This window comes from Aquila chrysaetos, chromosome 18, assembly GCF_900496995.4.
Source record: "Aquila chrysaetos chrysaetos chromosome 18, bAquChr1.4, whole genome shotgun sequence".
NCBI classification, from domain to species: domain Eukaryota; kingdom Metazoa; phylum Chordata; class Aves; order Accipitriformes; family Accipitridae; genus Aquila; species Aquila chrysaetos.
Genome location: NC_044021.1, coordinates 4,255,863 through 4,282,107, shown reverse-complemented (window position 1 = coordinate 4,282,107; position 26,245 = coordinate 4,255,863). Strand labels below are relative to the sequence as shown.

Here is a 26,245-nt window from a genome sequence, read left to right as displayed (position 1 = left end):
TCATACCCTGCGTGGATACCAAATCTTTGTATTAGCCTTCATCTATTTTCTTCAAGTTAGCAAGTTTGTTTGAACCTAAAAACTTAACCAGAAGATAACTAAAAGCACTAAATCATTATAATGCCTATACTAATAAGAGAAAAACAAATATCGTCATGCTACTCACAGCTGATAAAATCTATTTGCGTTCAAAGTATTAAGAGACCATGTGAAGTGTACAGTTGTGCAAAGAGACAGGACTGCAACAGTTTTTACTCTGTATTGAGCTTAAGTGTCTTGTGAACCTAGTGGCCTTTCAGTTGAAAACACTCTGTTTATTCTTTTTGGTGTGAGAAGCCAACATTCATAGCACTTCTCAAGTCATATGACCTTCAGGAGAATAAAGAGCTGATATTTGCACTTCATCATAAGTCAGGAAGGATGACTCCACTTCCTGATTGCTAAATTTACCGTAAATCCCAAAAAGTGACTGTGAAAAAAGAAGTTCCAGGAGCCTAGGTCTTCCCGAAAATTTATCACAACAGAAAAACAAAGTAGTTTACCCTTCTTCCACGCCTACACCCCAAAGGAAAACAATATTCTACCTAGTGATCACAGAGCTCTACCAACTGCTCCAGCCACTCTATTGTTCTGGTCTGGATTGCTTTCCTTGCTGGCTTTTAGTCTTGGAGAAAATTCATCACTGAAAAAACACAAAAAAATCTCTTTCACTGATTTTCAGAGAACATATATGCTTAGGCCAATAGTACGTTTAGACCCATGATTATAATTAAAAAGGGGAAAAAAACACCTTCTCAGATGCCAAGCTCAGGAAAGACTACTCCATTCTACCTGGTCCCCTGCTTAGTCACTTTATACAATCATCCTTTCATTACTATTGCAAGTTATAGAGCTCTTAGGTATGGAGCATGCATCCACAGGCACGAAGTAGCTGAGTATCTCACAGACTTGATAGGATGGATAGCATTCCTAACTATTTTTAATTAAAAAAAAAAAACCTACTGAATATACCAACAAGAAAAAAATCACTTCCTCTGTTAGAAAATAATCAATTTAAAATACATGCTTTGCTTTTTCAGCTTAAATACTCCAGTACTTGCAGGTCAGTGGCTTTGGGAATTCTTGTTTCTAGCCACTGTGGGACGGAAAGTGAAGCACACATGTTTAGTGCTCGCATGCTTAATCCGCCATAAGATTTCTACAATTATATGCATCTTGTAATAGCCACATATCAATCCAGATTCTGTCCCTAGTTACAAGGTTGAAGCTTCTTGAAGCTTGGTTGAAGCTACCCATCAATTCTGACTAAATAAGCAGCTAATTATAGCCATATGTTGATGAGTGACAGATCTGTAAAGGAAGATTTTTGTAAAAAAAAAAATAAGATTAGTGGAGAAATAAATGCTCAACTTCACTGAGAAAGCATTCACTTTAACTGCAAGCTGCTGACTCAGTATTTCAGTTGAACATTAACGGCATGTGTAGATAGCAATCATAACCAAAGAAATTGACCTGCTAGGATCTATAAATGCATTTTTTTAAAACACTGAAACTACAAAACAAAATTTGCAGCTTGGTTTGGAAGAGCCCCATTATTTCTTACTAAATGTTGATCTTCATGACAGTTACCTCACTGTCTCGGGAGAGGAAGGAGGACACAGTCATATTGCATTTTGAAATTTACTGGTACAGAAACCAAGCTTGTCAAGACGGTAGCATCAGTCACCTAGATTTTAACCCCTGTCTGCCTGTTTCCTTCCTGAAGAATGTGGTTAGGCAACAACGCGAGGACTTCCTGTGTTTTAAAATTAGTATTTGCACAGTCTGATGGAAATGTAATGATGGGTCTTTGCTCCTGGTAATTGTGGGTTACGCTGTCACAGCAGTTTTGCAAGGGACGAAGGCGGTGGGGGGTAAATGGGGAGGATGTGGCCACCCCATTAAAAAACAAAGCGGTGGGAAGCTGTTCACTTGACTGAGGATGCTTCCCAGAAGCAGCGACAAGCTGCTGAGATTCACCATAGAGCCCAGTTTATTTCCCTCATGGAACTGGCCGGTATGCAGCGCCTTCCTCACCCTCTCCCAAACCAATTTTCCTCCCATGGTAGAGTAAGAACTTGCTGATTAAGAATAGAAATAAAGTCCAGATTTTGAATGTAGGTGTAATGCCCCACTACAAACAGAAAGGTGTGACTGCATCCTTGATGATAACATGGCTAGACTCCCTTATCTCTAGATAATCATCAGGGTGCAGCATGAACATCAAAAAGGTGATTCAGCCCCTCTCAGCCATATCTTGGAACTGCCTATCCCTTTCCACTGTCTGAGGAGAAGGCTAGAACAATTGTCATCTGAACACAGGCCTCTCAGTTTGGAGGATGGAAGCTGATCTACCACGTTGACCCTACAGCCAGGTCCTGGCTAGATTCTCTTCTCAATTGCTTTTACATGTGAGTGCCAGTGATACATGAGATATTTTGGCACAGATGCCTCCTGGACCAGTGCTGTTTCAAAAAGCACCTCAATAATGCTGAAGTTTTCTGACCAGAATATCTGAAGGATCCTGAGAGGGCTAAGGACCCAACTTTCAATGAATACTCCTATTATGTTAGCAAGGCATTTAGCTGCCTAGGTGTTTCCTGCTACTGGAATAAAAGGAAAGGAGCTAAAACATACAAGACACCCTAAAAATCTGTTATCATTTGACATTACCTGCATCAACGTGATGCTATTTTGTCAAGGAATAATCTCTTGGGCTTGCAGTATCAAAGAGCCTTTGTTGGCAGCATACATAAAATCTGGATTTCACAACTGTAAAACAGCACATCTGATTTTAGCTGCAGATAAAAGCACCACACAATCCTTCCACAATTCAGCTGATGATGGTTATTAGTATAAGCTATTTTTCAGACTTCTAAAGAAAATGAACCAATTATCCTGTCCAGGTAGATTTGTACTACATCCTCCATCTATAAAGATGGCATTTCTACATGGGTTTTTTTTTTATTTTGTTGAGAGATAAATAACATACAGTGTAATCCTCATAATGCTACAATTGTTTTCATAATTACTACCACTTGCCATCTCTTGCATAGTCGCCGAGTATTTCAATGAATGCTGTCTTTAGTCAGTACCTGGGGCAGAAAGTGAAAAATCACCCTGCTTCATCAGTGAGAAATTTCCTACAGACATTATCTATCTATCGCATTCCTTGAGCCAATGAGGTCTCTAGAAAGATGGCCCAAAGCATTGTGAATATGCAGGTATTTGTCTTGAGCCCCTTGCCAAGCAGTTTGGCAGTCGTGAAATACATGGTCAGCACGTTGCTTTTGTTAGAAATTATACCTGGCAGACGGATGAGTGCCTTAACTTCATTCACTGATGTTGCTTCAGCCCAAATTTTATATATCATTTCATAGAATTAGAGATAAGCACTGTGACACGCTTCAATGATTGTTCTGAAGAACAGTTTTCCTCTGTACCATCACAAGTGACACGTGAAACAATGGTCACTCTTGTGATAATCACAGTTCAATCACAGTTCAGAGGTTTCCATGCGTTCATGGTTTCACTACAAGAGCAGGAGACATTATTAAGTGAAGACTGCTGATAGAGTTCTGAAACTTGCCAGCTTGGTCAAAATCTCCAAAAACTTTAAATACCATTTATATTGTCAGCACCAACTGATAAAGCAAAATCAAACATAAAGCCTTCATATTCCTTTTCCAAAAGTTCATTCTCATGTGTTCATAAAATCCACCAGCTAGAGCACAAACAATCTTTTTTTTGAGCACTTTCCACTACTGGCAGGATGTCATCATGGAGGTGAATTGCAAAATAAAATGTAACTAATTAACTTTGACGGTGCATTTATTCAATGAAGTATCATTTTGCAAAGCACAGAGTCAGTTACAGACACCTGCTGCCAGACTGAAGAAAAGAAATCACTGTTAATCTGTTTAACTGCAAGGCTTCTCTAGCTCCCAGACGCCTTCCAACGGAGGCTCATGGGATCCCAGAGGTGGTATCCCTATGCATAAAGCATCCAGGCAGCAAATCCTTGCTTCCTTCTGAGGTAAAACAGCAAATTGGTATATTGATTAATAAGAGCTGTTTCTGCTTAGAGTGTGGAAGTGTAAACAGGATGGATTAACAGTGATCTGCAAAAGAATAAAAATGAGCACCACATTTAAATCTCTATTCAATTAATTGATATTCACAAAGCATGTCCAGTAACTAACTGGCGAATCTCAGATTATTTACCTTTGATAAAGCAGTGTCAAGGGGAGAGTCCTGTGCCGGGGCCCCTCCTGGAGGGTTGGGCCAGCGGAGCCACAGGCTGACCATCACTAATGAACACATTACATTTCACACTGCACCCAGAAAAAAATTAATATTTTCACTTATTCTGAGACATGAAATAAATACGTGACTCTCGGCAGATGCCACGCTGTTACAAGGGATCTGCCAAACTACAACTAGGTACCCGTATGCACGGTGGGTGGCTGAAGGGGGGCTGCCTGGCCCCCCACTCCCACAGGGGTGGCCCCCCTGAAGAAGTTCTCAGGCAGTTTAGTATCTTCACAGGTCAAATAAGAAACCTAAAATGCTGCTGCAGAAACTGCAGCCAGCAGAGGAACATTATGTCTGACCGGCTGAAGCTCCCTGTGTGCAGGATGGACCTCGGGCTGAAATAAAACCGGCAGCAAAGTATGTGGCTGCACTCATCCACTTACCACCCAAATCTAGCTGCTTCAGTCCCTTTGCCATGTATCTGAGGTTGCATTGCACGTACCCGCATTAAACCCGAGGCGGGTATTGCATATTGTTCCCCAAATCCCATACCTGTTTGCTCTGGAAGCATGACAGGCTTGCCGTGAGAAACAGCGGGTAACCGAACTGACAGACCCTCTTTGTACAGTACAAAATGGTTACAGACCTCACTCGGACCAAGTTTCCGCTAACTCGGCAGTTTTAGGGGCCACTTTTATGACCGTGAAGAAGGACCTCCACCCTCAGAAACTAGAGAGGACCCCGCCTCGGGGGGAGCACCTCTGCGTCCTACCCACAGGACTCCACAACCTTTAAACAAAGAGCATTGCCGGTTTTACTGCAAAGGTGGCCGAAAAATGCAGTGCTTTCTGACACTTTGCCAGCAACAACTAGATGGAAGAAAAATTAGGAACAGCTTCAGCACTTGAAGGACAACTCCAGGTCAAATGTCCTCATGGCAGTTTTAACTGCCCATGGTGTTTTCTTGGTTGAATGAACAATTTCATGGACTAGAAGAACCACACCTCTTGTGTTCACCCATATCCTGGAAAGATTACCATCTTCGGTCCAGACAGCCACAAGAGGTCTAGCCTCCAGTCACAGCCGGGCTTGCAACCAAAATTGGAAGATTACTACCAAGTGAAGTGGGAGAGCAGCTATCACAGAATTTCCCATATGCTACATTAGCAAACTGAATTACAAACGTATTTATCCTTCAACAAAAGAAGTTTGTCCTAGATGTGATACAAACTTAATAATTAAAAGAGAAGTTCATTTTAAAATAGTTCGTACCTGGTTATGCTGTAAAAATACTGGCACAATCAAGGTAACTGCTGATCCCAGCAGAATCAAACCTTAACTTAATAAAGCAAAAGCATCCCTCAGGGGAAAACATGTAAATATCTTCATCTGTATTTTGTCATTTCACAACTGAACAGAAACCACAGTTAATCTGTGCTATTGCTTAAATACCAGAAGTACCAGAAGACATTCTATTCAATAAACATGTATTAATAAAAATCAAATACTCTGGGTTTTGTTTGTTTCCTCCTGCATTCCAGGGATGTCTAGATGAGCATGAGGGATAATGAAATGTTAGGAAGAAATATCAAGATTTGTCCAATGAATTGTGACAGGACTAGGAACTGTCAGACCTGTAGAAAAATATACAAAAAAGCTTAGTCAAGTTTCACATGGAGCATTAATAAAGACTGTTCCATGAAATCTGGCATCCCTGAATGACCGAACCAGTTCTGCATCCACATCTGGAAGAAGTGGGAATCTCATCAGCTGGAGTGGTTTGGTACATGTTAGTAAAAACTTCTGTACTCAAAACAAAACCAAGAATTTACAGTCAGTTGGTGGAGGACTGGTTATCAGCTTCCATTGATTTGCTCTTGAAAAGGAAATCTTAAATACTTGTTAGTTTTTTACAAAAATACTACCTGATAGAATGACAAAATAAATATCCATTTATGAAGAATTATTTAGTTAGGGTGGTAAGGGGGGCTGTAAGAAGCAAAACCTCAGAAAATACATCTTAACTCTCTCTTCAGAGCATTTGTACACCTGTATCTCCAATGACCCCAGTAATAATGTGTTCTGTACATAAACAGTTCGGGATCAATCACTTTAAAAGTTTAATATTTGATCTGTCCTCAAAAGGCAAATTCTGCAATCAAGCAGCAAGTCTGTCTGAGAATTACCTATATATACACAAATACCAAAGTTTCATAATTACGGATTTTCCTCATAAAAGCTAAACTAGTCTGCACCGAACAGTATCATCAGCCAGAATGCGAAAGCAGATTCTGGACATCTGACCACTGTGAGCAAGCGATCAGCCCCAAATTTAACATTGCACATAACTGCTTCTCATCAATCTAAAAGCTCAGCACAAAGCTACCAGAGGGATTCTTCTGTCGCACTTGAGTTACCAAACATAGCAAGAAACTGCTGCTGTTTCATAGTGCAGAACACCCCTTGCCCAGTTCAGTCCTTATTTTCATGCCCAGGAGAAATGCTCAAAGCCTAGAAAATCTATGCAAACAGCACCAGAAGAAACACTCGCTCTGCCCAGCTTGTCTCACCAGCAGTGGGACACTAACACGCGGTGACAGAGGAATCTCCCACCACCGCATTGCTTTCCTCCACGCATGCTAATTCACACACACAGAAGTTACTGTAGCACGGTAACTATTAAGTGAGTAATTAAAATGTCGCATGCATTATAAAAATGCATCAGAAAATAAGATAAAAAGAGTGATTTTTCTATGCTAAAACTTAGAAAAACTAAGATACCCCCCAGCGGAAACAAGCAGCAATTGCTGGCTTGTTGGTGACAGGTCTTAATTTGTCACAGAGACTTCCTAGCAGCACAATGATGTGTTCGCTCTCATGGTACAAAAGCAATTATTTTTGCAAAACCAAATCACTTTACATTCTGGAGCTATATAAATAATTAAGATTCAACTAAATTTGTCAAAATAGATAAACACAGCACTCCACAACATTAAAGACTGTGCTTTATTCATGCAGTTTCAGCTCAGTGCACGTGACAGAACCTCGTCACTTTGCCCAAAGGATGTTTGAACCCACAGGAGCTCAACCCAGAACTGGAAGATCACACGGCAGGAACCTGGGGCTGGCAAATTATCTCACGGTATTTGTAACATCTTCCGCTACCAAAGCCCTGAGTTAAAAGAAATTGTTTGGGCAGTTGGCATGCTGTGAATCAAAGAATGCTTAAACTTAACCGGGAGATTAATCTTTAGGCAAATAGCACTAACTTTGTATTCCCAGGGCTTCTTGTCAGCAAAACAATGTTCATGGGTTTTTTTCCTACATGCCTTTTATCTGCACTAATAGGTCATAGGGATCCATTACACCTTTATAAAAACCTAACTTAAATTTTCCAATGGCTTTTGCATAAGTTAATAAGTAGACATAAAATATCTGATAAAAATGAAAAAAAATGGACACTTTTTTTTTTTCCATTTTATTGACCAATAAAACTTTCAGGCTCAAGGCACAGTTGTTCCAGGTCATACTTAGCATGAACAAGTGTTTCCTTAGCACATGAGGCAGTCTGCCACTCTGCTGTTTGCCAGTCCATCCATTTGTCCTTGCCTGACACTCTTTAAGCTATCTGACCGCCTTCAACTAATTTTTGCCAGGGAAGAAAAAGTCTCGGAAAATCTTCTGAGTTCTCCAAGGATCAGCAGTTAGGCATTTGGGGATCGTAAGAGCATCTGATAAACCAAATTTTATTGTCTGGGCATTAAAAAATGACAAATAGCTTCCTGTTTGCAAGAAAGCCAGACTTTACTGGGAAAACACAAACTTGGAAAAACCTGAAAAAATAACAGCAGATGAGACTGACATCCTTCAGAGTACATTGGCAAAAGTCCTGACCTAGTCTGACACCGTCCACGGTGAGTAGCTAGAAAGGTATTCCCACTTCTGGTGGGACCATGCTGAGGGAGAGAGGACTCAGCAGATCTCAGGTGAAGGGGAGGTAAATCTGTTGCCTTTGAGGGATATTTGGTTTTGAGGATTGCACTGTCTAATCCATCTGGGAAGAGAGGCCTCCGAACAATTCAGGCACTAAACCGCGGTGGCGGGGATGTCTGCTACCTGTCCCGATCAACAGCCGTCCTTGCTAACTGCATTCACTGCTGGCTGTTTGTTACAGCAACCGCTGCAGTGCCTTACAGCTCTCTCACCAACAGATTGAGGGCAGCCATCATCCTCACAGAATCTGTATTTCAAAACAGGTAGCCTTTTACATGGGGTCTTTTCCCGTCCTTTAACAAACAAGGAAAAAAACCTTCCCACGACCAACAAAACTCTACTATTTTAAACTGCAGACTACAGCAAGCACCACACCTTCCTTCAGCAAATTTACATCTATTCTTCTCAGCAGGGCTGACCTTAAACAGCAAATTCCCAAGCCATTACCCACCACCAAAGCAAGCCCGACCCACTGCGGACGCTTTCACATGCTCTTGGACAGATGCCCACAAACGACTGTCTTCTCCTGCATCCCTGTGAGATGCTGCTGCTCCCGTGCCCTGCCAGGTTTCAGGCCTTAAGCCTCACCAGCTACTCAGGTTCAGCCCCCAGACCCTGAGGGGCAACGGCATTACATCCAGTAAAGGACAGAGCCTCTGGGGAAAATCAAAGATTCACCCTGGTGTCATGCCGTAAATTCACCGTCCGTTAGACCAACAACTCCTTAAAGCACAAATGACGAAGCGCAGCTCGGGCTGCTTTCTCCGCCGAGCTCTACCCTGTCCTAGTTTCAGCTGGGATAGAGTTAACTGTCTCCCTAGTAGCTGGTACGGTGCTGTGTTTTGAGTTCAGCATGTGAAGAATGTTGATAACACTGATGTTTTCAGTTGTTGCCAAGTAGTGTTTAGACTAAAGTCAAGGATTTTTCAGCTTCTCATGCCCAGCCAGTGAGAAGGCTGGAGGGGCACAAGAAGTTGGCACAGGACACAGCCAGGACAGCTGACCCAAACTGGCCCACGGGGTATTCCATACCATATGACGTCCCATCCAGTATAGGAACTGGGGAGTGGGGGCGGGGAATCGCCGCTGGGGGACTAGCGTTGTGCCGGTTGGCGGGTGGTGAGCAATTGCACCGCGCATCATTTGTACATTCCAATCCTTTCATTATTGCTGTTGTCATTTTATTAGTGTTATCATTATCATTATTAGTTTCTTCTTTTCTGTTCTATTAAACTGTTCTTATCTCAACCCGTGGGTTTTGCTTCTTTTTCCCGATTTTCTCCCCCATCCCACTGGGTGGGGGGGGAGTGAGTGAGCGGCTGCGTGGTGCTCAGTTGCTGGCTGGGGTTAAACCACGACATACCCGCACAGGCAGAAGCCGAGGTTAGCCCTCTGCTGTCACTGCCACCGACCCAACGAGCCCTCCTCGAAGTCCGAGGCTGGCTTTGACTCCTTCATGCTCTCCCCCCGCAGATCCCCATTCCCCGGCACCCAGAGCAGGGCGCTTGCTCTCCGTGCGGCTCTCTGGTGTCGCAGGGTGGGATGGATCCGGCCAGCTTGATCCAGCTGCCGAGCTGCAAGAGAGGGCCAGCCCCAGCCCCTTTCCAAAACAACAAGGGCTTCCCAAACACACCAAGCCCACCTTGACACATGTCGTTTCTCTATTACCTCCTTTCGCCCGCTTTTCCCGCCAATCCATAGCGTGGCTGCTGGATGGAAGATGGAGAAAAATCGGTGCTTCGCTTTCACAGCTGAAAGTCCTCTCCAGTCTGCTAAAAGATGTCAAGATGTCAGAAGGAACAGGGCATGGCCAAATTGGCACAACAGGTCTCCTCCTCTTTCTTCCTCCCTCATACCCGCGGAGCTAGGGCAACTTGAACCACCCTCCTCTAGACCAGGCCTTGGCAGCTCAAACTTATTAATTCTGGTTGGAGGAGCTCTGATTCACAGAGTTTATGCCGTATTGTGGTACTTTAAACAGCGACTGTGATGTGTTTTGGACGTGAGGGAGATTGATTACTGCTAAGGGATTTTATTCATCAAATCAGTCTTCGTTCAAGACTGCCCCAGGTCTAATGCAGTTCTTCTCAGAGTATTTACTTATTGCTGGAAGGTTCTTTTTCTAGAATGGAAAGGAAAATGTGGCGATCAACTGCTGAATACATTGGTGGGTCTGGAGCTTGTCTACACCGAATTCCTTGTGGTTCATCACCAACTGAGACAACACGCTTGTTGTACAGTTTTAGTAAGGAGTCCTTTCAGCACACAATTTTTACTTTCAGTAGTAACTGAGTAGATCAGTTCTGTTTTATTCCATTGGATATGACAGCTCTGTCTTGCAATTTAAGATAATAACATGTTAAACTGAATTCCCATAGGCAGAGAAGACTATGCCACAATGCTCTTTTTTTAGGCTTATCTTAGCACAATGTCGTTCAGCTAATAAAAGTATCATTCCACTCACATGCAAGAAACAATTCTTTGACTATATCCAGATACAAATACACCTGGTTTAGACAGTAAGTATAAATCTGGAGTATGAGGGGGTTAGCAAACTGATTGCACTGCACCCGAAAAATAAGCAAACAATTGAAAAGTTTCATAACCTAACTCAAAACATTTAGTTTTCCATGTCCTAAGAAGAATGTGAATCCTGTTAATGAAATCTCCAGAAGCAAAAGTGGGAGGATTTTGAGAGAATCCCACCTAAGATATTTCGTGTCCACATGCAAATGACAGCCAGTACTGTGCCTAGTCTCTTCTGTCCCTTCATAATACCGTTTTGAAACTAGAGAAAAAAATGACAGCAAAAATTTGGGGAGAAGGAAAAATGCCAATAGTTATGTCATTCAGCATCCTTCGTGAAATAAAAGATTTTTACACTCCTTTAACAGGTTTACAGGTGGTCTCATACCAGATTTGAATGTAAGTGCAAGAAAGTACCTGAGATTTTTTTAAATCTCAAGCTCATCTTTATATGTAGGAATGCATATAAATAACAAAATTTATCACTGAGAGATCTTCTGCTGAAATTTATTGGCTACTAGGCAATTACAATATTAAAGGGTCATGCAAATTGAATTCTTTTTCATCTTTCCATCACTACTTCCTTTTTCAGAGGACCTGACCATCCTGCCTTTCTGGGTAGTTATAAATGGTATAAAAAGAGAAATTTTTGTACTGCTGGAGTTGAACTGCTTTTAGATTTTTAGCATTTATTTTTCATCAGTCCACTAACTGCCTTCGTTTCGATAGGCCAATATTGACTTTGTCTCTCTAGCCAGGGAATGAAAATTGAACAGACTTCCTTCAGTTATCCAGTATCTATCCTTCCCTTATTGCAAGAGATGAAGATCTTGCAGGGACAGAGAGAGATGATGAAGGGCCAATCCATTATTCAGGGGTAAGCATTTTGAAAAGTCATGTAAGATACTAATTAGGTTGTGAGAGCAGCTTACATTCTTCTATCAGTTACAGAGGCTGCTTTTTTTTTTTTAAGAATCCAAAATATTCAGGCCTTGGAGGAAGTATTTTCAACTTTCAGATGAAGGTGGTTCTTTTTTTTCTTCTTTTAGTTCTTTGTAAGAGAAGACAATGATACAACTTTATCTATAAAAGAACAATAGATGTCTGAGACCTTGGATAAGGACATTATCCACACACAAATCACAGACTACACTTGGCTTTAAAGTTCTGCTTGTTCTCTAAATATTTACAAAATAACTGGACAGATTAGACTCCCTGTCTGTGAACAAATTCTTTTCCTTTTTTTCTTCATTTAGGTTCAGCAGAAAAACTTGAATAAATCAGAAGATGGAAAAGGGTCAGTTACAGGTCTGGGATACATGTGTCGCTGCCTAACCCACACAAGCCACTCGTTTCCCTCTAGTTTGCCCATCTGTAAAATAGGGGCATGTCTTGCCCTTGGTACTTCTGGTATTGCAGCATATATCATGAGGACAACTCAGATTTCTAAAGCACTTTGGGTCTGGCAGGCAGCAAGGGCAATGAAAGTGTGGAAAAGTGTTTTGTGTAGTTTCATAAATAGGCTGCCCTGGCAGCTTAACATTTCCTTGTATCCTCTTGAATAACATCCTAATCATAAAAGTACAGAATGCTCTTTCCAAAAAGCAAATATTTCTTCAAAGCTCCCAGTGGGTAAAAGGAAGTTAGGAACAAAATAAGAAATTTTATCAACTATTATAGTTAGATGGCCAGACAGTAGCAGTGTCTTAAGACGTCAAAGAGCAGTACTGTACCTTTTAAAGATAAGACTTACTACTTTTAAGTTCTAGGGCAGTCTGGGAATCCTGGCTTTAGGCATGGGTATACTATAGCATTTTCAGTTCACACAAGCCCTAATAAATAATGCTTATGCATTTGCATATTACTATCCTTTCATAAATATGTTAGATTACTCATTACTTTACTATAGGTGTTGTACAGAGGCTATTGTTATGATGGCTGCAATAACACAGAAGCCTTATTTGGCAAGACACATATTTAGGATAGACTGACCCTCTTCTAAGGAAAACTGGAGAGGTTGAAGTATCGCAAGCTTATAAATGCATATTTCTGAAACATTTCAATGTACTCCCAACAATTAATCTAATTACTGAGCTCAACATTATAAAAGGACATAGAATATGAGAGTTTGGAACACAAATTCACCACCACCTCCTACAAGTTTTAGTTAAATGGTGTTCCAACTACACTGATAATCTCCGCAGACAGCTGAAGTCCAATATTGATTACTGTTTTAATGATACACAAAGCCATAAAGATTGACGTTTGCAACTTTACATTACTGGTAAGGTTGTGTGCTTCTTACATTTCATATATAGCACAGCAAGTGATATTACATGTAGATGTTTTAGCAAGAAGCAAACAGGCTGTAGAGAGTCCTAGTATGTCCTAATGCTCGGAGCAAAGATGCCAAATGTACATAAAAAAATGGATTCTGAATTCCAGGCAAATCAAAGCTTATTAAGCGTAGAAATACATATTAATTTATTAACTAGAAATAAGTTCTGGAAAATATTTTAAATTATTACTTGCATTTCTCCCAAGATGTTTGAATGCATATGTTATAATCATTAAATAAACTGAATTTAGAAATTAGGGCGATAAAACTCTACACACAACACCACCACCCCCCCGCCCCGTTTAAAGACTTAATTCCTCCCATGCTAAGGAAACGCAACATTTGTATATGTTTGCTTTGATGATGGGAAAGCTTTTCTCCCTCTGATCATGAAACAATGCCGGTGCCTCAGGCCTGATGTGAGGACAACGCAACCCGCTCTGTCGCATACAAGGTTCATACGCACGCAAGTCCCTCGGGATCGCAGGTGCCACACTACGAGCACTTGAAAGAGAGAAATCCTCAACTCGGGCAGAGCCCCATCCAGGTAGCCTCCCGCAATGCAATATTCACATTTATGCAACTCCAACGCCGAGGAAGGAGCTGTTGGGCTTAATCGGCTAAGAAATGGCACAGCGTCGCCTCAGCGCGTAGACCCGCAGCTGGGCATCACCACAGACCCCGCCGGCAGCCGGCACCTTGAGTCCAGCTGATCCCACCAGCTCCCTCGTTTCGGAGCTGCTGCAGAGTCGCGTGCTCCAGGTCGCCTCAGAAGAAGATCCAGTTTTGGACACGGAACACAGTCCCAGAAGACAAATAAGCCTATTAAGTCCAGGATCACAAATCACGCATACAGCTGGGATTTCCCCAGCCCGTGAGCTTGAGTGAGCGGTGGAGCGGACACCGTTGTGAAGACGTGGGGTGAAGAGCCAACACCGCCGGACGCCCTGTGACCAAAGGAATGTTCTGGACCGGTCCCCTGCTGCAGGTGACCAGAGACAGCACTTTGATTCTCACCTGAAAAATGAGGCAGGCGCTTCCAAGTGACCCTGGTCTCCCTGTGCCACTGAAACCCAACGTTCTTTTTATCTTGGTCTATTAAGCATGAATAGGAAGCTTCTCCTACTCGATCAGCTGGGAGACAGTTTTGCCTGAAGCTGCCAGTGCACTTGTGCCAGCCAAAAAAGAAAGACATGGGCTTCCTGCAGGGGCACCGTCCTTATCATCTAACTTGACAAGCCAGCTGCGGCCGGAGCAGACTGGCCTTAGGGAAGGGGAGATAGGTTGATTGCAAAGACCATTTTTATTCTTCACACAGAGCTGCAGCTAAATTGGAATTGGATTAGTCGGACACGTGTCTGACTGACAACCCCGATTCCTTTGGCTGTTTTCTGATCTTTCAATTCAACTCTACCCCTTCACAGAATAAAACATTATATAAGTATACAGACTTTTCCTGCAGCATTTCTGTAGTCTTTCCAGTTATGAACTGCAATAGCCTAGAAGTCATGGCCAGGCACACATCCCAAGAACATAGTGCTCCTTGATCCTAAGGCTGATGCGTAAGGAGTAAGACAAGGAGAGTTCCACCAACCCTTTGAGATGAAGGCTTTCTGCACAACTCACACTGGTTGCGGTGACATAGGCTTAGTTTACACCTAGGAAGAGAAAACACTGTGCGTACAGCTCTCTGCCCTGCATGAAAAGAAGAGTCTGAATGTACATTTTTTCCTAGGAACAGGCTTTCTGCAGAACTGGGGGCCCAGGGGAAGAAGGGGACCTTCAGCTGGGTCACGAAGATTCCTGAAAACCGAGCTTTGTGTCTGGCCAGTCCCCTAAAAAAATTAGTGGGTAGATTATTTCTGTATTTTATTCCTCAATACTAAATAGGCATGAGTATTTTTCCACTAAGTGCCCAAGACCCACATTCTGAGCATTCCTGCAGTAACATTCAGTCATAGTTTAACAACATTTTCAAACGACAATCTTATTGTTTTAATTATTGTGGTATAAAGAGCTGGAAATGCGCATCAGACTCAGTTCCAACTTAAAAGTTATGTCTGGAAGAGGCAGCTGTTGCAGGGGGAGGAATAAAGATAGAAGCAGAACATGACTGTGGAGATGTCCTTCCACTTTGTTAGATAACAGACAGGAAAAGAGAGTTGTCATTTGCTCTCTCCCAGCCCAAGGCCATTCAGAGACCAGAATTACTGGCCGACCTGCAGGCTTGGAAACCCAGTCCACCTGTCCTCTTACGGAACGACTGGCTCACAAATTTTGTTATCCACTAGTTTGAATTCCTTATACAATGAGTGCTTCCCAGTCTCTAGACTACAAGAGAAAAAAAAAAAATTCTAGGTAGAAGATAAGGTTTGGAAGAGAGCCAGTAGCTCCAAAAAGCAGGGGTGACAGCTAACTAGCCAACCGGGGATGGAAAGACCAAGCACAGTGATTAAAAAAAAAACAGACCCAAGACCTGTTTTCTCTAGTAGGTAATTAGCAGTAGCCCCAACAAGGAAATAGAGGCATCTTTCTGAAGCAAGGCAATACCACAGCAGGGTCCTCTCAAGATTCCCATCGTGTAGTTGGGGTGAGGGGCCTCCTTTAAGTTCAGGAGAGGACTGGGACTCTAACACATGTTAAAGCTCATGTGCTGATCGGCATGTTGGGTTTCTGACTGCATGAGTAAAGCTAATGTGCACTGATCTGATACAACCTGCTACCGGGGACACCTTCAGACTTTGACCGTGTTGCTTAAGCAGCAATTACAGACACATTTCGTTACCGGGCACAAGGGAGTTTTCTGATATGTTTCATCATTCATACTGTGACGCATTACAGCACGACACTTGATTCGTATGGACTTCTCCAGTGAGATGCCTCCATTCGAGATACTCCCGGACCAGATCATTTTTCTATCAAAAGCAGAGAGATTATCGCTAATTATTTCCTGCTGTCCTCTCTGTGTCTTTTTTATTCCATTAAACAAACAGACAGTGTTTGGTATATGAGTAAGAAATGTAGTGTAACAGAAAATATGTTAGAAAGGAAATTATTACTAATCACTGTTTTTTTGCCCAAGACAGCTAAAATGACCTATTTCCTCAGCTCACCAGCTGAGCAAACTACTGACTTCAAGATGTGAGAAACCATCCTTGTTCTTTGGTTCCAAACACAATTTGGTTTCTGTAATGAATTCGAGGAGCAAATATCACCTGGGCTGAAAGAGAAGCACACAAGAACTACATTCATCCCATAAACAAAAGACACGAATGGGAAGCAGAACAAACCTAAAACATAGCCTAACAGTTTATTAAGTAAGTTTAATGATTTTAATATATGGGAACTCAAGAGAGCATCATTTACGTTAACATTTACCCAGGACATTCCAGTACATGTTAGGAAATGAAACGTAAACTACTCTTAAAATAAAACTGTACTATTGCTTTGGGCTGCAGGAAGATAAAAAGTTAACCAGAGCTCTAAAGCAACCACTCAGATGGAAATTAATTACAGATGTAAGGGGCCTGCTTCGTTATCTACTGGAGTTAAGAAGTATCAACTACCTTATGAACATATACCAAACTCCCAAATGGATATACTTCCCATATAGTCCATTAAACTACTCAGGTGTCTCAGTATTTCCAGGACTGAACATAATTTTGTGACAAAGTAATTAATCACTCTGTGCGCTTTATAGTTGGCACTGTGAGCCACACGCTCAGCATCCACATGTTTTGATTCAGGAAGCTTTAATTTTGTGGTGGCTTGTTTTTGCCATGAATGAGAGGAGGTAGTCCTCAAACATCAGCTCACCTGAAAATTTCAAATGGCAACTTAAAATCATATACTTACAAGTGGCTTTGGGGCTTCCCTTTTACTTTTCTCTGGCTCCAGAACAGCACTAAAGGTTTCTTTCCCCTAAAAAAAAAAATAAACTGAAACAAAATAGGGACACTTGACCGAGAAAATCTGTAAAAATGCGGAGCCGTAAACAATATTCTTCCATAATTTCAGCTACAAGTTGTTCTCAGACCCATGGCCAGGAGGAATGACCTCACTCCCAATAAAATCTAGTCCTATCAGAAAGAAATTAGTTACTGGCAATACAGTTATCTAAAAGCAAATACAACCTCAGGAAGACAGATTTAATATTGAATTAATGCTTTGAAATATATCCAGCCTTGTCTTCAAAAGCCATGAGACTTGCTTGAAAGAAAGTGACCTACTACACAGATCTTCTACCACTTACACGTAAGGACGCACGCAGGCTGTGTCTAAACTGGCAGGTAATTCAGCTCAATGCAAGCGAACAAGTAAAACAAGTGGGCTGGCGTAAGGCCCCTGCCATCTACATGAGGTTTCTATTTCAGTCCAACTTCAGTCTGGTTGGTTGGAGACCGAATGTTCCCCACCACGGACGCGGTTTGAAGCTGTCCGACGGACCAACCACCGGTCCATCTGGAGGTGATTAGATCCTCCTTAGGATGATGAAGATTTGGTGTTGTTAATTCAAAGACACGCTCAGGCAATCCCAAACAACAACCGCTTCCCTCTTCTCAGTTTATCGTCCTCTCCTGCTTCGCACTGCTCCCCTCCATCATCCCCAGGACACCGTGCCCGCGGCATTTTAAAAGTGATCTACAGGACCAAGGCAGGTTTGCGCTCTCGTAAGCCTTCGAGTTGGCTCCTGCGCGCCCACAAGGCGGGCTGCGCCAGCTTCGGGGCGGCGAGGTGAGACAAACTCAGCTGCGGGAGGGAAAAAACCCTCCAGTGACAGCTGGGCCTGCCTTCGCCGAGTCCCCTCAGGAGCCAGGGGCTCTCCCGCTCCAACCCCACCCCGCAGCCCGCCATCCGCCTGTCAAGGACGTTCAGGGCTCACCTCCGGCTGACTCTCCAAAATATGTGGAATGGCTCTGGGTCACGGGAACATTTTAGTACAGGAGTCCCTGGCTGAGGAGGGCTGTCCACCACTCGCTCCTCTGAGGACGAGGTGCAGGTATCCGATTCCTCACGGGGCTTCCACCTTCCCGAAATATCTGCCAACCCTCCTTGAAGGTGGCGAGTTGAAGGTGACTCCGCGAACCGAAACACCCCAGGGAAACTCAACTACAACGAAACCCCCCCCGCGAGTTCGAAAATGTTGAGAAACCTCCATGATGCGTTCCAAAGGCCTTTGCCTTCCCTTCTTCCCCCTCAGGCGGACAGAGCCTCGACGTCTGCCAAGGCCTGTGGGTCAGAAAGCAACCCGTGCTGCCGGCCTGCAAGCCGGGGCCGCCAACGCGTTCCCTTCTCCGGGGCCGGGGCAGAGACTTTGAGAAAAAAAAAAACGAAGACGCCGCGTGGGCAAACGTTCGCCGTCGATTTATTTCACACACGCCTGCCCTGTAGCTCCACAAGTGCCCCCTCCCCAGGCCCGGAGCCCACCGCCGGCACCGGCCTGCCTCTGCCCGCGGTTGCATGAGGGGGCGCGGGGCGGGGGGAACCCCACGGCGCCCAGCGAGGGCTGTATACTGGTGGTGGTGGTGGGGGGGGGGTGTCGCAGAGGTGCCCGGCTCGGCCGCTGCCCCTCTGTGGGGCTGAGGAGAGGGGCGGGGGGGGGGGGGGGGGAGAGAATCAGCGCGGCCGCTCCGGCGTGAGGAGGAGCCGCTCGGTGCCGCTCTTCCCGCCGCCGAGCGTGTGTCAAACCCACGTGCTCCGGCGGGGAGCGGCGCCCAGCGGCAGGGCCCCCGCCGCCGGCCCCTCACCGCCGCCGAAACCCCGCGGGGAACCGCGCTCCGGACCCGCGCCGCCGCCGCCGCCACCCCGCGGCCTGCACCGTCCCCGCGGCGGCGAGGAGGAGGAGGAGGAAGGAGGAGGGAGGGAGGGCGGCGTTTTCCTGCGCGGCGCCGCGGCCGTCGCCCCGCCGCCGGCGAGCGTCAGGCGGGGGAAGGCGGGGGGGGGAGGCCCCGGCCCGGCCCGGCCCTTCCCTTGGCCCCCGCGCCCCGAGGATGGCAGCGCTGCCCGCACCAGTGGCTGGCGGCGGTGTCCCTCCTCTTTTTTTTTCCGGCAGCGGCGGCGGCGGCGGCGGCAGCGGCGGCGGCGGCGGATCAGCGTTGTGTGGGAGGAGGGCGGCGGGGATGGACTTGATCTCTCGGGTCTCCTGCTAAGACAGCGGCACAGCGCGCCCCGCCGCCCAGCCAGCACCCGCCAGGGCCCACCAGCCGCGCCGGGCAGGGAGGGACCGGCTCCCCCCCCCCCCCCGGCTGCTTTATTTTTAGGGGGCTCTGCTGCTTCTCTCCCTCAGCCCCCCCCCCCCCCCCCCCGCCGCTCTCACACACGCACAGGGACACGCACGCACCCTCCTCCTTTGCCCTTTTATCCTCCCCCCCCCCCCCCCCCCCGCCGTCCTCCCGCGCCGTCTCCTGCCGCGGCAGATGCGCTGGGGGTCACCGCGCAGCTGGGACTATGGTGAAATTTCCAGCGCTCACTAACTACTGGCCCCTGATCCGGTTCTTGGTCCCTCTCGGCATCACCAACATCGCCATCGACTTCGGGGAACAGGTAAGGCAGCGACTCCCCCGAGGGGGCGAACCCTCGCCTCCATCGCGGGGCTCGGCGCCTCCGCGGGGAAGGCAGGGAGAGGCGGCCCGGGTGGTGCCGAGCCGGGCCGGGCCGGGCCGGGTCCCGCCGTCCTCCCCCGGCGCATCGCGGGCGGGCGGGGACGGCGGCTCCTGCGCCGCGGGGGGCGGCCGGTGCCTCCGTGCCGCCCCGCACCGCCGCTCGATGCGCGGGGAAAGGACGGCGGGCTTCGGGTCGTCGTTATTTTATTTTTTTTTTTGCGTGCGTGTGTTTTTTGTTATTTTTTTTTTTCCCCGCACCCTTACATTTCAGGATTATATAATCCGAAATTACATCACGCCTTCGCCGGGGGTTGCTTTTTTGGTTTATTGTCCCCCCCCCCCCCCCCCGGTCAGGTGCAGCAGCCCCTAGCGCAGTGCAGCGCGGCTCGGCGGCGGCCGGAGCGGGGCGCGGGGAGGGAGGCCCGGCCGCCGCCGCCGTCCCCCGCCCCGGCCCCGCGGCTCTGCCGCAGCGGCTCGGTCCGGCATCCCCGGAGGAGGGCGGCAGCCCCCGGCGGGGAACCGCTCCGCATCCCCTCGGTGAGGGGCTCCGCGTCGGTGAGCCTCTGGCTTCGCCCCTTCCTCCGCCGGTGTCGAGCGAGGCGGGAGTCCGCGGTGACGGGGCGCAGGGCGAGAAGCCGCCGCCGTCCTTCAGCCGTCAGCAGAGCCGTGCATCGTGCCGGTGACCTAAAGCCGGCTGTCCCCCCGCTTCGGGCACCGAGAAAACACCCCGCCGTCCCCTGACTCGCCGCCGGCCACCCTTCCAGGCAGCCCTCCCGATCCCCGCTTGCTGCGGCGGCACCGGTGACTCGTTTCGTTTGCCCGAGCTTTCCGCGCAGGGTGCGGGTTTGCCGTAGCACCGAGGAGCGGGGAGCTCGCCGCTCTCCCGTCTCGCTGCGCGTGACAGGTAAGGCCCTGGTCTTGCGTCGGGGTGCGCTATATAGGGCCTATCGTTACATTTTTAGTAGGGCGGTTTACACTAATACTTACCCACGAGTGTCAAGCGGGGCAGCCACAGTGAATGCTGCATCTCAAACAGCTTTTCTCCTTGTCCCAAGTCACGCGGTTTTGCTGGGAAGCTCTTGTTTTCCAAGTGGAAGAGGCAGTTGCTCCCGTGCTCCTTAAGCAAAGATACCAGAAAATTAGTGGGTACTTTCACCCGTTTGTAAAGAAGAAAACGAAAGGAAAAACATCACAGTGGGAAGAAATAGCTAACACTAATCATATGTCTGTCATGATTGTGTTAATCTCATTTTGCTTCCTAGTCCTTTAAATTTAAATAAGCCACGATACTAAAAAAATGCAATTCCATCCTTGTCTAACAACTACATACTTTCCTACTAAGTCAGTCTTCTATAAATCATACTCGGGGCGGGGGGGGAAAGGGAAAACTAAAGATAGAAATGACAAGGAAAAGGTGATTTAAATGCTAATAACTGTGCCACATTAATAACATACAACAGAAGTTAAACTGAAAGCAGTTCACTCGGCAAGCTCCGTATAACAGGTGCGTGTGTACAGTTTGCTGCATACAAGGTCAGCTTGATTCAAAATCCATGTCAGCCCGTAAAAGACTTCAGTGTGCTCTGGACCAGGATTTCAAAAATTAACAAGCAAGAGATTACAATTTTATAAGTGAGGGGCCTTCTCTCTGGCCTGGTACCAGCGACATGGGAGGGATGTTAACGTGCAGATGATACATGTAAGCACTTATCTAACCAACTTTGACAGCGTTAGGGACAAAATACCTCAGAAAATGTGTTTTATTTGATAGCCAAGTCATAGGACTGGCCCTCCAGGAGAGTCGGGATTATCCCCTGTCTCAGATGGCAGCCTGGGGAGGTGCTTCCTTGGAAAGGGAGAAATCTAGCGAGCAGGGAGACTCCTGCAGAAAACCCCAGTGCAGGAGTGGGAACTGGAAAGACACTTTTTGTACCAGCCTAGTGGGAGACTTTCCTACGGGGAAATCAGGAAACCGAGGCAGGGAGAAAGTTACTCCAGGTCTGCAGAGATGCTCTTACAGACAGAAGGACAGGGATTTTATTTTCCCATATATAGTACACAAAGTTACTTTTTACACTTGTAGGGCATTATTGTTGGGCTTGTCTTGCTGAAAATACACTGACTTGCTGAGCCAGTCACCTTTCTGCTTTCCAAAATTGTAGTAATTTTGATAACAGGCCTGAATGGAAGCAACGTAAAAGAATGGGTGTGCCAACAGATAGCTCTGAAAAGGCTGCCGTACCTCCTCCTGTGAATGTATGCTGCAGATAAAAAAGATTTCTAAGAATGATAAGGGAAGTAAAATTTGCATGAAGTAATGTCACCCGCTCTGGAGAATACTGTAAAAGAGGCAGGAGGGCTATAGGTCAGAAACAAGAGAGATGACTGTAAAAAATTAGGGAGAATGGACCTTGCCTGACCAGGGAAGAAGAGGTGTTTAAGAAATGCCGTAAGTCATAAACCCTTTTGATGCATCGTATTCATACGTTGCTCTCTCAAGTGGGGAGACTATTTGGAAGCAGAGTGTTAAAAGCAGAGCCTTTTTAACAAAACCTAATACTTTTAGGCACCTGAGATTGAAAAGTGAGAAACAAAGAGAATCTCACCTTATTTTTTACCTTGAGAGACTTTTCTGGATGTTGAATAGTTTTATTCAATAGCAAAAATCACCAGGAAATTGCCGGATCCTTGGTAGGCGGCTGTCTCTAGATTTCTTGCTACTTTATGGGAAATTTACAATTAGGCTAGAGAATATTTGCGGAACATAGTTTATGACTGTCACCATTGCCCCACATGAGATGTTTGCTATGGCAAGTCTGTTTCGTTCGTAGGAGTAAAAAATGCTGGAGCGATGCTCATAAGAAGTAACAAGCTCAGCTCCTGCCGTCACTTCCAGAACCGCTATAGCCAGTGAAGAGCCTCCTGTTGACCCTTGGACCTGAATCCAATAACGCTTTAGGACAAGGCTTTATTACAGAGTTACTCCAGTCTAGTGAGCTAACCTCACCTGTTCACCTCATAAAATCTTCTTAGACAAATACCTGATTTTTTTTTCGCCCCACTAAAAAAGGTAGTCCTGATGCACGACCAGGTAAATTGCCAGAAGATTAGAGAAAGAAACCATTTCTAACATATTTCCGTGATTTCCTTCTGCAACCCATTTGCCTTACAATTTATTTACACTACTACATAGCTTTTATGAAATAAAATACTACATAGCTTTTTTCTTAGAGTAAGGCCTTCAGGAAAATAGTCCGAAATATTTTGGCTGACTGTTCCTTCTCCACGTAAATACGTGTCTGTGTGTGTGACTGCGTGCGTGTGCACGCATGTATTTATTTGTTTATTTTTCTCTAGGTATATGCAAACACACACAGACACAACAGAGCACTTTCATCCCAAGAGCTTAACACTTACCACCAGAAGAGAGTTTCTCCCTTTCATTCTGCTGGTGAGAGCATCTGACTCTCAACATCCTATCCCGAGATTCACAATAATTAGTGTTTTATTTAGAGCTCAGCTGTTGGAGAGCAGAGTTTGCATTATAAATCCCAGCTCCTGTGAAAAATGTTGTTGGATGTACTTGCCTGGAAATAAATAAATAAACTGCTCCCATGCGATGGAGTGCAACACAACCTCAAACAACTCACCCAGCAAATAATACCACCGTTACCCCGTGCGCTCAAAAATGCATCACCACCTACAGCAGTTTTCCTTTTAACACAGTTTCAGAGCTGCTCACATTTATTTTGGTGGCCTGGTTGGTAATGCATGTGTACATTTGCATTAGCATTATTACAAAGGGGGAAAACCGAGGTGCGCATTACTTCGCTACCTCTCTCAGAAGTGCAGAACCAGCCCTAGGCAGCGTTAAATACAATTTGCAAATGCGGCCGGTAACTCTTTCTGCTGCTCACGGGGTGGCAAAAGCCAGGCGGAGAGCAACATTCTGAACTCGGGGCCTGTCTGCAGTAGTCCCTTAATTATCAATGGGAACAGTAGGAGGGGTTTTTTTTTTTCCTTTCCAGCTATCATATGGCCAGCCCCTGAATCATTAGTTTCAATTGCTGTCACTAGCTGTTGGTTGGGCAGTTTCATTTGCCAACATAACCGTTAGGTGCGCAGACACAATGCTGTTCAGCGGCTTGCGGGTCCTTGGAAGGTAAAACCGAGCAAGCAGAGTCTTGCTGCCGCTTTTTCCTGAGGTCACTCGGGTCCTCTGGTCCTGCACAGGAATTGCCATACATTCCGCGCAGTGTAGTGGTTGGGATCAAACAGACGAGCTGTAAGGGAAGTGCTGAATGTTTCGGATTCTGAATTATTTTGCAATAGTGGCTTGAAAAACAAACTGTTTTTTTTTTTTCTTGTATTGGAATGTTTTTTGGTTTTTGTTTTTTCCTTAAGAAAAAAAGTGTTGCCAGAAACGGAGAACAAGTCATGAATAACGTATCAAAAAGAATTAGTGAGCTTATCGTCTGCCCATGCCATTTGCAAACTTAGTAGGGGGTTAAACATTTTGATTAATGCTTTATGAAGCTCATTTTTGGGGTGTTATTGTCTGGACTTTCAGAACAAGCAATGGGAGAGTTCACGTTCCCAGCTGTTCACCGGGGATTTGGGCCAAGTTGCATAACCTTTCCGTGGCACAGTTCTCCTGCCTTTGAAGTGTGCCTAGACGCCTACCTGTGTGTCACAGGGATGCAATGAAAATGCATGTGTCAGAAGCGCTCCGAGATGAAAGGTGCTGTATGAGTGCAAAGTACTCCTGTTATTGCTGTTGTGAGAGGTCAGGGACTTGTTTAAATCGTGTAGGACTTTAGTACCGTATAAACAAGAAAGCTAACAAGGTCTTAAAATTGGTGTAGACCATGACGGTATGTTATTACCACAATCGCATTATTTGTAGGGTATGCTGATGGAAATGCCCTATTTGTTTTAAATTAATGATGTGAACTACACAGCATTCTAACTTAAATGTAAATGAAATTGTGTTGAAGAAACAAACCTCTACAGAGTATACTATCAACAGAATTTTTAAAAAAAAATTTATTTTTAAATTTTCCGTGGTAATATTTTGAAGGAAGTCATTTCTCCTGCAGGACTCACAAGCCAAATAGTCAGGGAAGCAGCTAGGAAAGATCGGTGAAATACGTCTAACTTCCCCATTCAGAGTGAGAAAATCCAAGTGAGACCTTACATGAAGTATCAAAACCCAAACCACATACACCTGAAGTAGTAATTTTCAGAATTTGTACCTCGGTACTGACTCCAGAGACTTTCTTCTAAGCAGCACAGCTTTACTTCATTTTGCATGCCAGCCTGAGCCCGACTGCCTGAGCTCCTAAACAGTTGTCTGCCAAGCACGGGGGGGTTTCAAGCCAGTGCTAAGTGGCCTGTAGACCACACGGACAATTCTTGACACTACAGTAGTGATTAATTAGGCTTATACGTCTACGTTAGTTGCAGCGGGCGTTAGATACCAGGCATTGCACTCACCAGTCACGCAGAGCATTTGCTGGAGTTTGACAGCAAGCAATGCACGCTGAGATCTGGGAAGGAGTCAAAGATCTCGTAAAACAGAGATTTTTTGGGGCAGGTAGAAGCCAAATCTCAACAAAGCGCTGATGTTCTTAAAGGTAATAAAGACACATACTCCTGGCAGCTAAAGCAATATATATTTGCATTTTATAGCACATAAGGTGCAAAATAAACAGGTTATGAAGAGCAGCGGGGCTATCACTGCTGAAGGTTTCAGATGATACTAGAAATTATGAGAATGAACCTACAAATGAGGTGTCCATCCCCTGCAGTGCTCCATGTTGCCGTAGCGTGAAATGTATATAATCGAGAGCTAGGATCTGTGTTACGCCTCCTTTGTCAGTACCTTCTCTTTTTTCATCCTACCCTCTCCTTCCTTCACAAAACCCTCCAGTTCCCCGCTTCCCACTCCCATCGCCTCCCACCTCCCATGGCTGCGTCAGCTCGGCTCTAAGGACTTCTCGGGGCTTTCTTACGCTTCCCTGTTAAGAACTGGCAGGTTTTGTACTTGATGATACCCATTAAGCATGTCTGAAGTAGCTGGCTAGCTATATTGCCCACCAGGTTGCTGGAAAATAAACCTTTGAGGTCTGTGGATGGAAACGATTCTCCCTACCAGAAGAGTAATGGATGCGGTGGGAGACCAGGTGGATGTACCACGTCGCCGAGCAGTCCCGAGTCCCAGTCTCTAGGGTGGAGGGCCCTCTCTGGAGACACTCCAGTCATAATATCACCGGATAGTCACTGAAAAAGGGTCGTGGGGTAGCCGAATACTTCTGGTGCTTATTTCAGAGGTAGGGGAATTGGGTTCTCCTCCTTACGCCGGTGAAAATCTACTAGGCTAAGACAGCGTCAGGAAGGAGAGGTGAAATACCCCCAGCCTAATTTTAAAACATGGGTTCAAAACTGAAATTTTGAAAGGGGTTTGAACCACCGTATTCTGCGTCGCGGAGAG

General features: G+C 45.5%; 1 protein-coding gene and 1 long non-coding RNA gene across 2 annotated transcripts in view; one reads left to right on the top strand and one right to left on the bottom strand.

The window, feature by feature from the left end:
• Positions 1 to 18,873, bottom strand: part of LOC115353077 — a 145,172-nt gene extending 126,299 nt beyond the window's left edge. The window contains exons 1-2 of the long non-coding RNA XR_005930847.1: positions 18,033 to 18,873; positions 17,006 to 17,071 (exon numbers count right to left, since the gene is read on the bottom strand). This is a non-coding gene — a long non-coding RNA (uncharacterized LOC115353077). The remainder of the gene's footprint in view (positions 1 to 17,005; positions 17,072 to 18,032) is intronic.
• A 194-nt stretch (positions 18,874 to 19,067) lies between these two features.
• The window catches only part of ANKH (ANKH inorganic pyrophosphate transport regulator), a 105,459-nt gene continuing 98,281 nt past the window's right edge, over positions 19,068 to 26,245 (top strand). Inside the window, exon 1 of the mRNA XM_030042035.2 lies at positions 19,068 to 19,693. Within this exon, the coding sequence (XP_029897895.1) occupies positions 19,598 to 19,693 (96 nt within the window). The 5' untranslated portion in view covers positions 19,068 to 19,597. The remainder of the gene's footprint in view (positions 19,694 to 26,245) is intronic.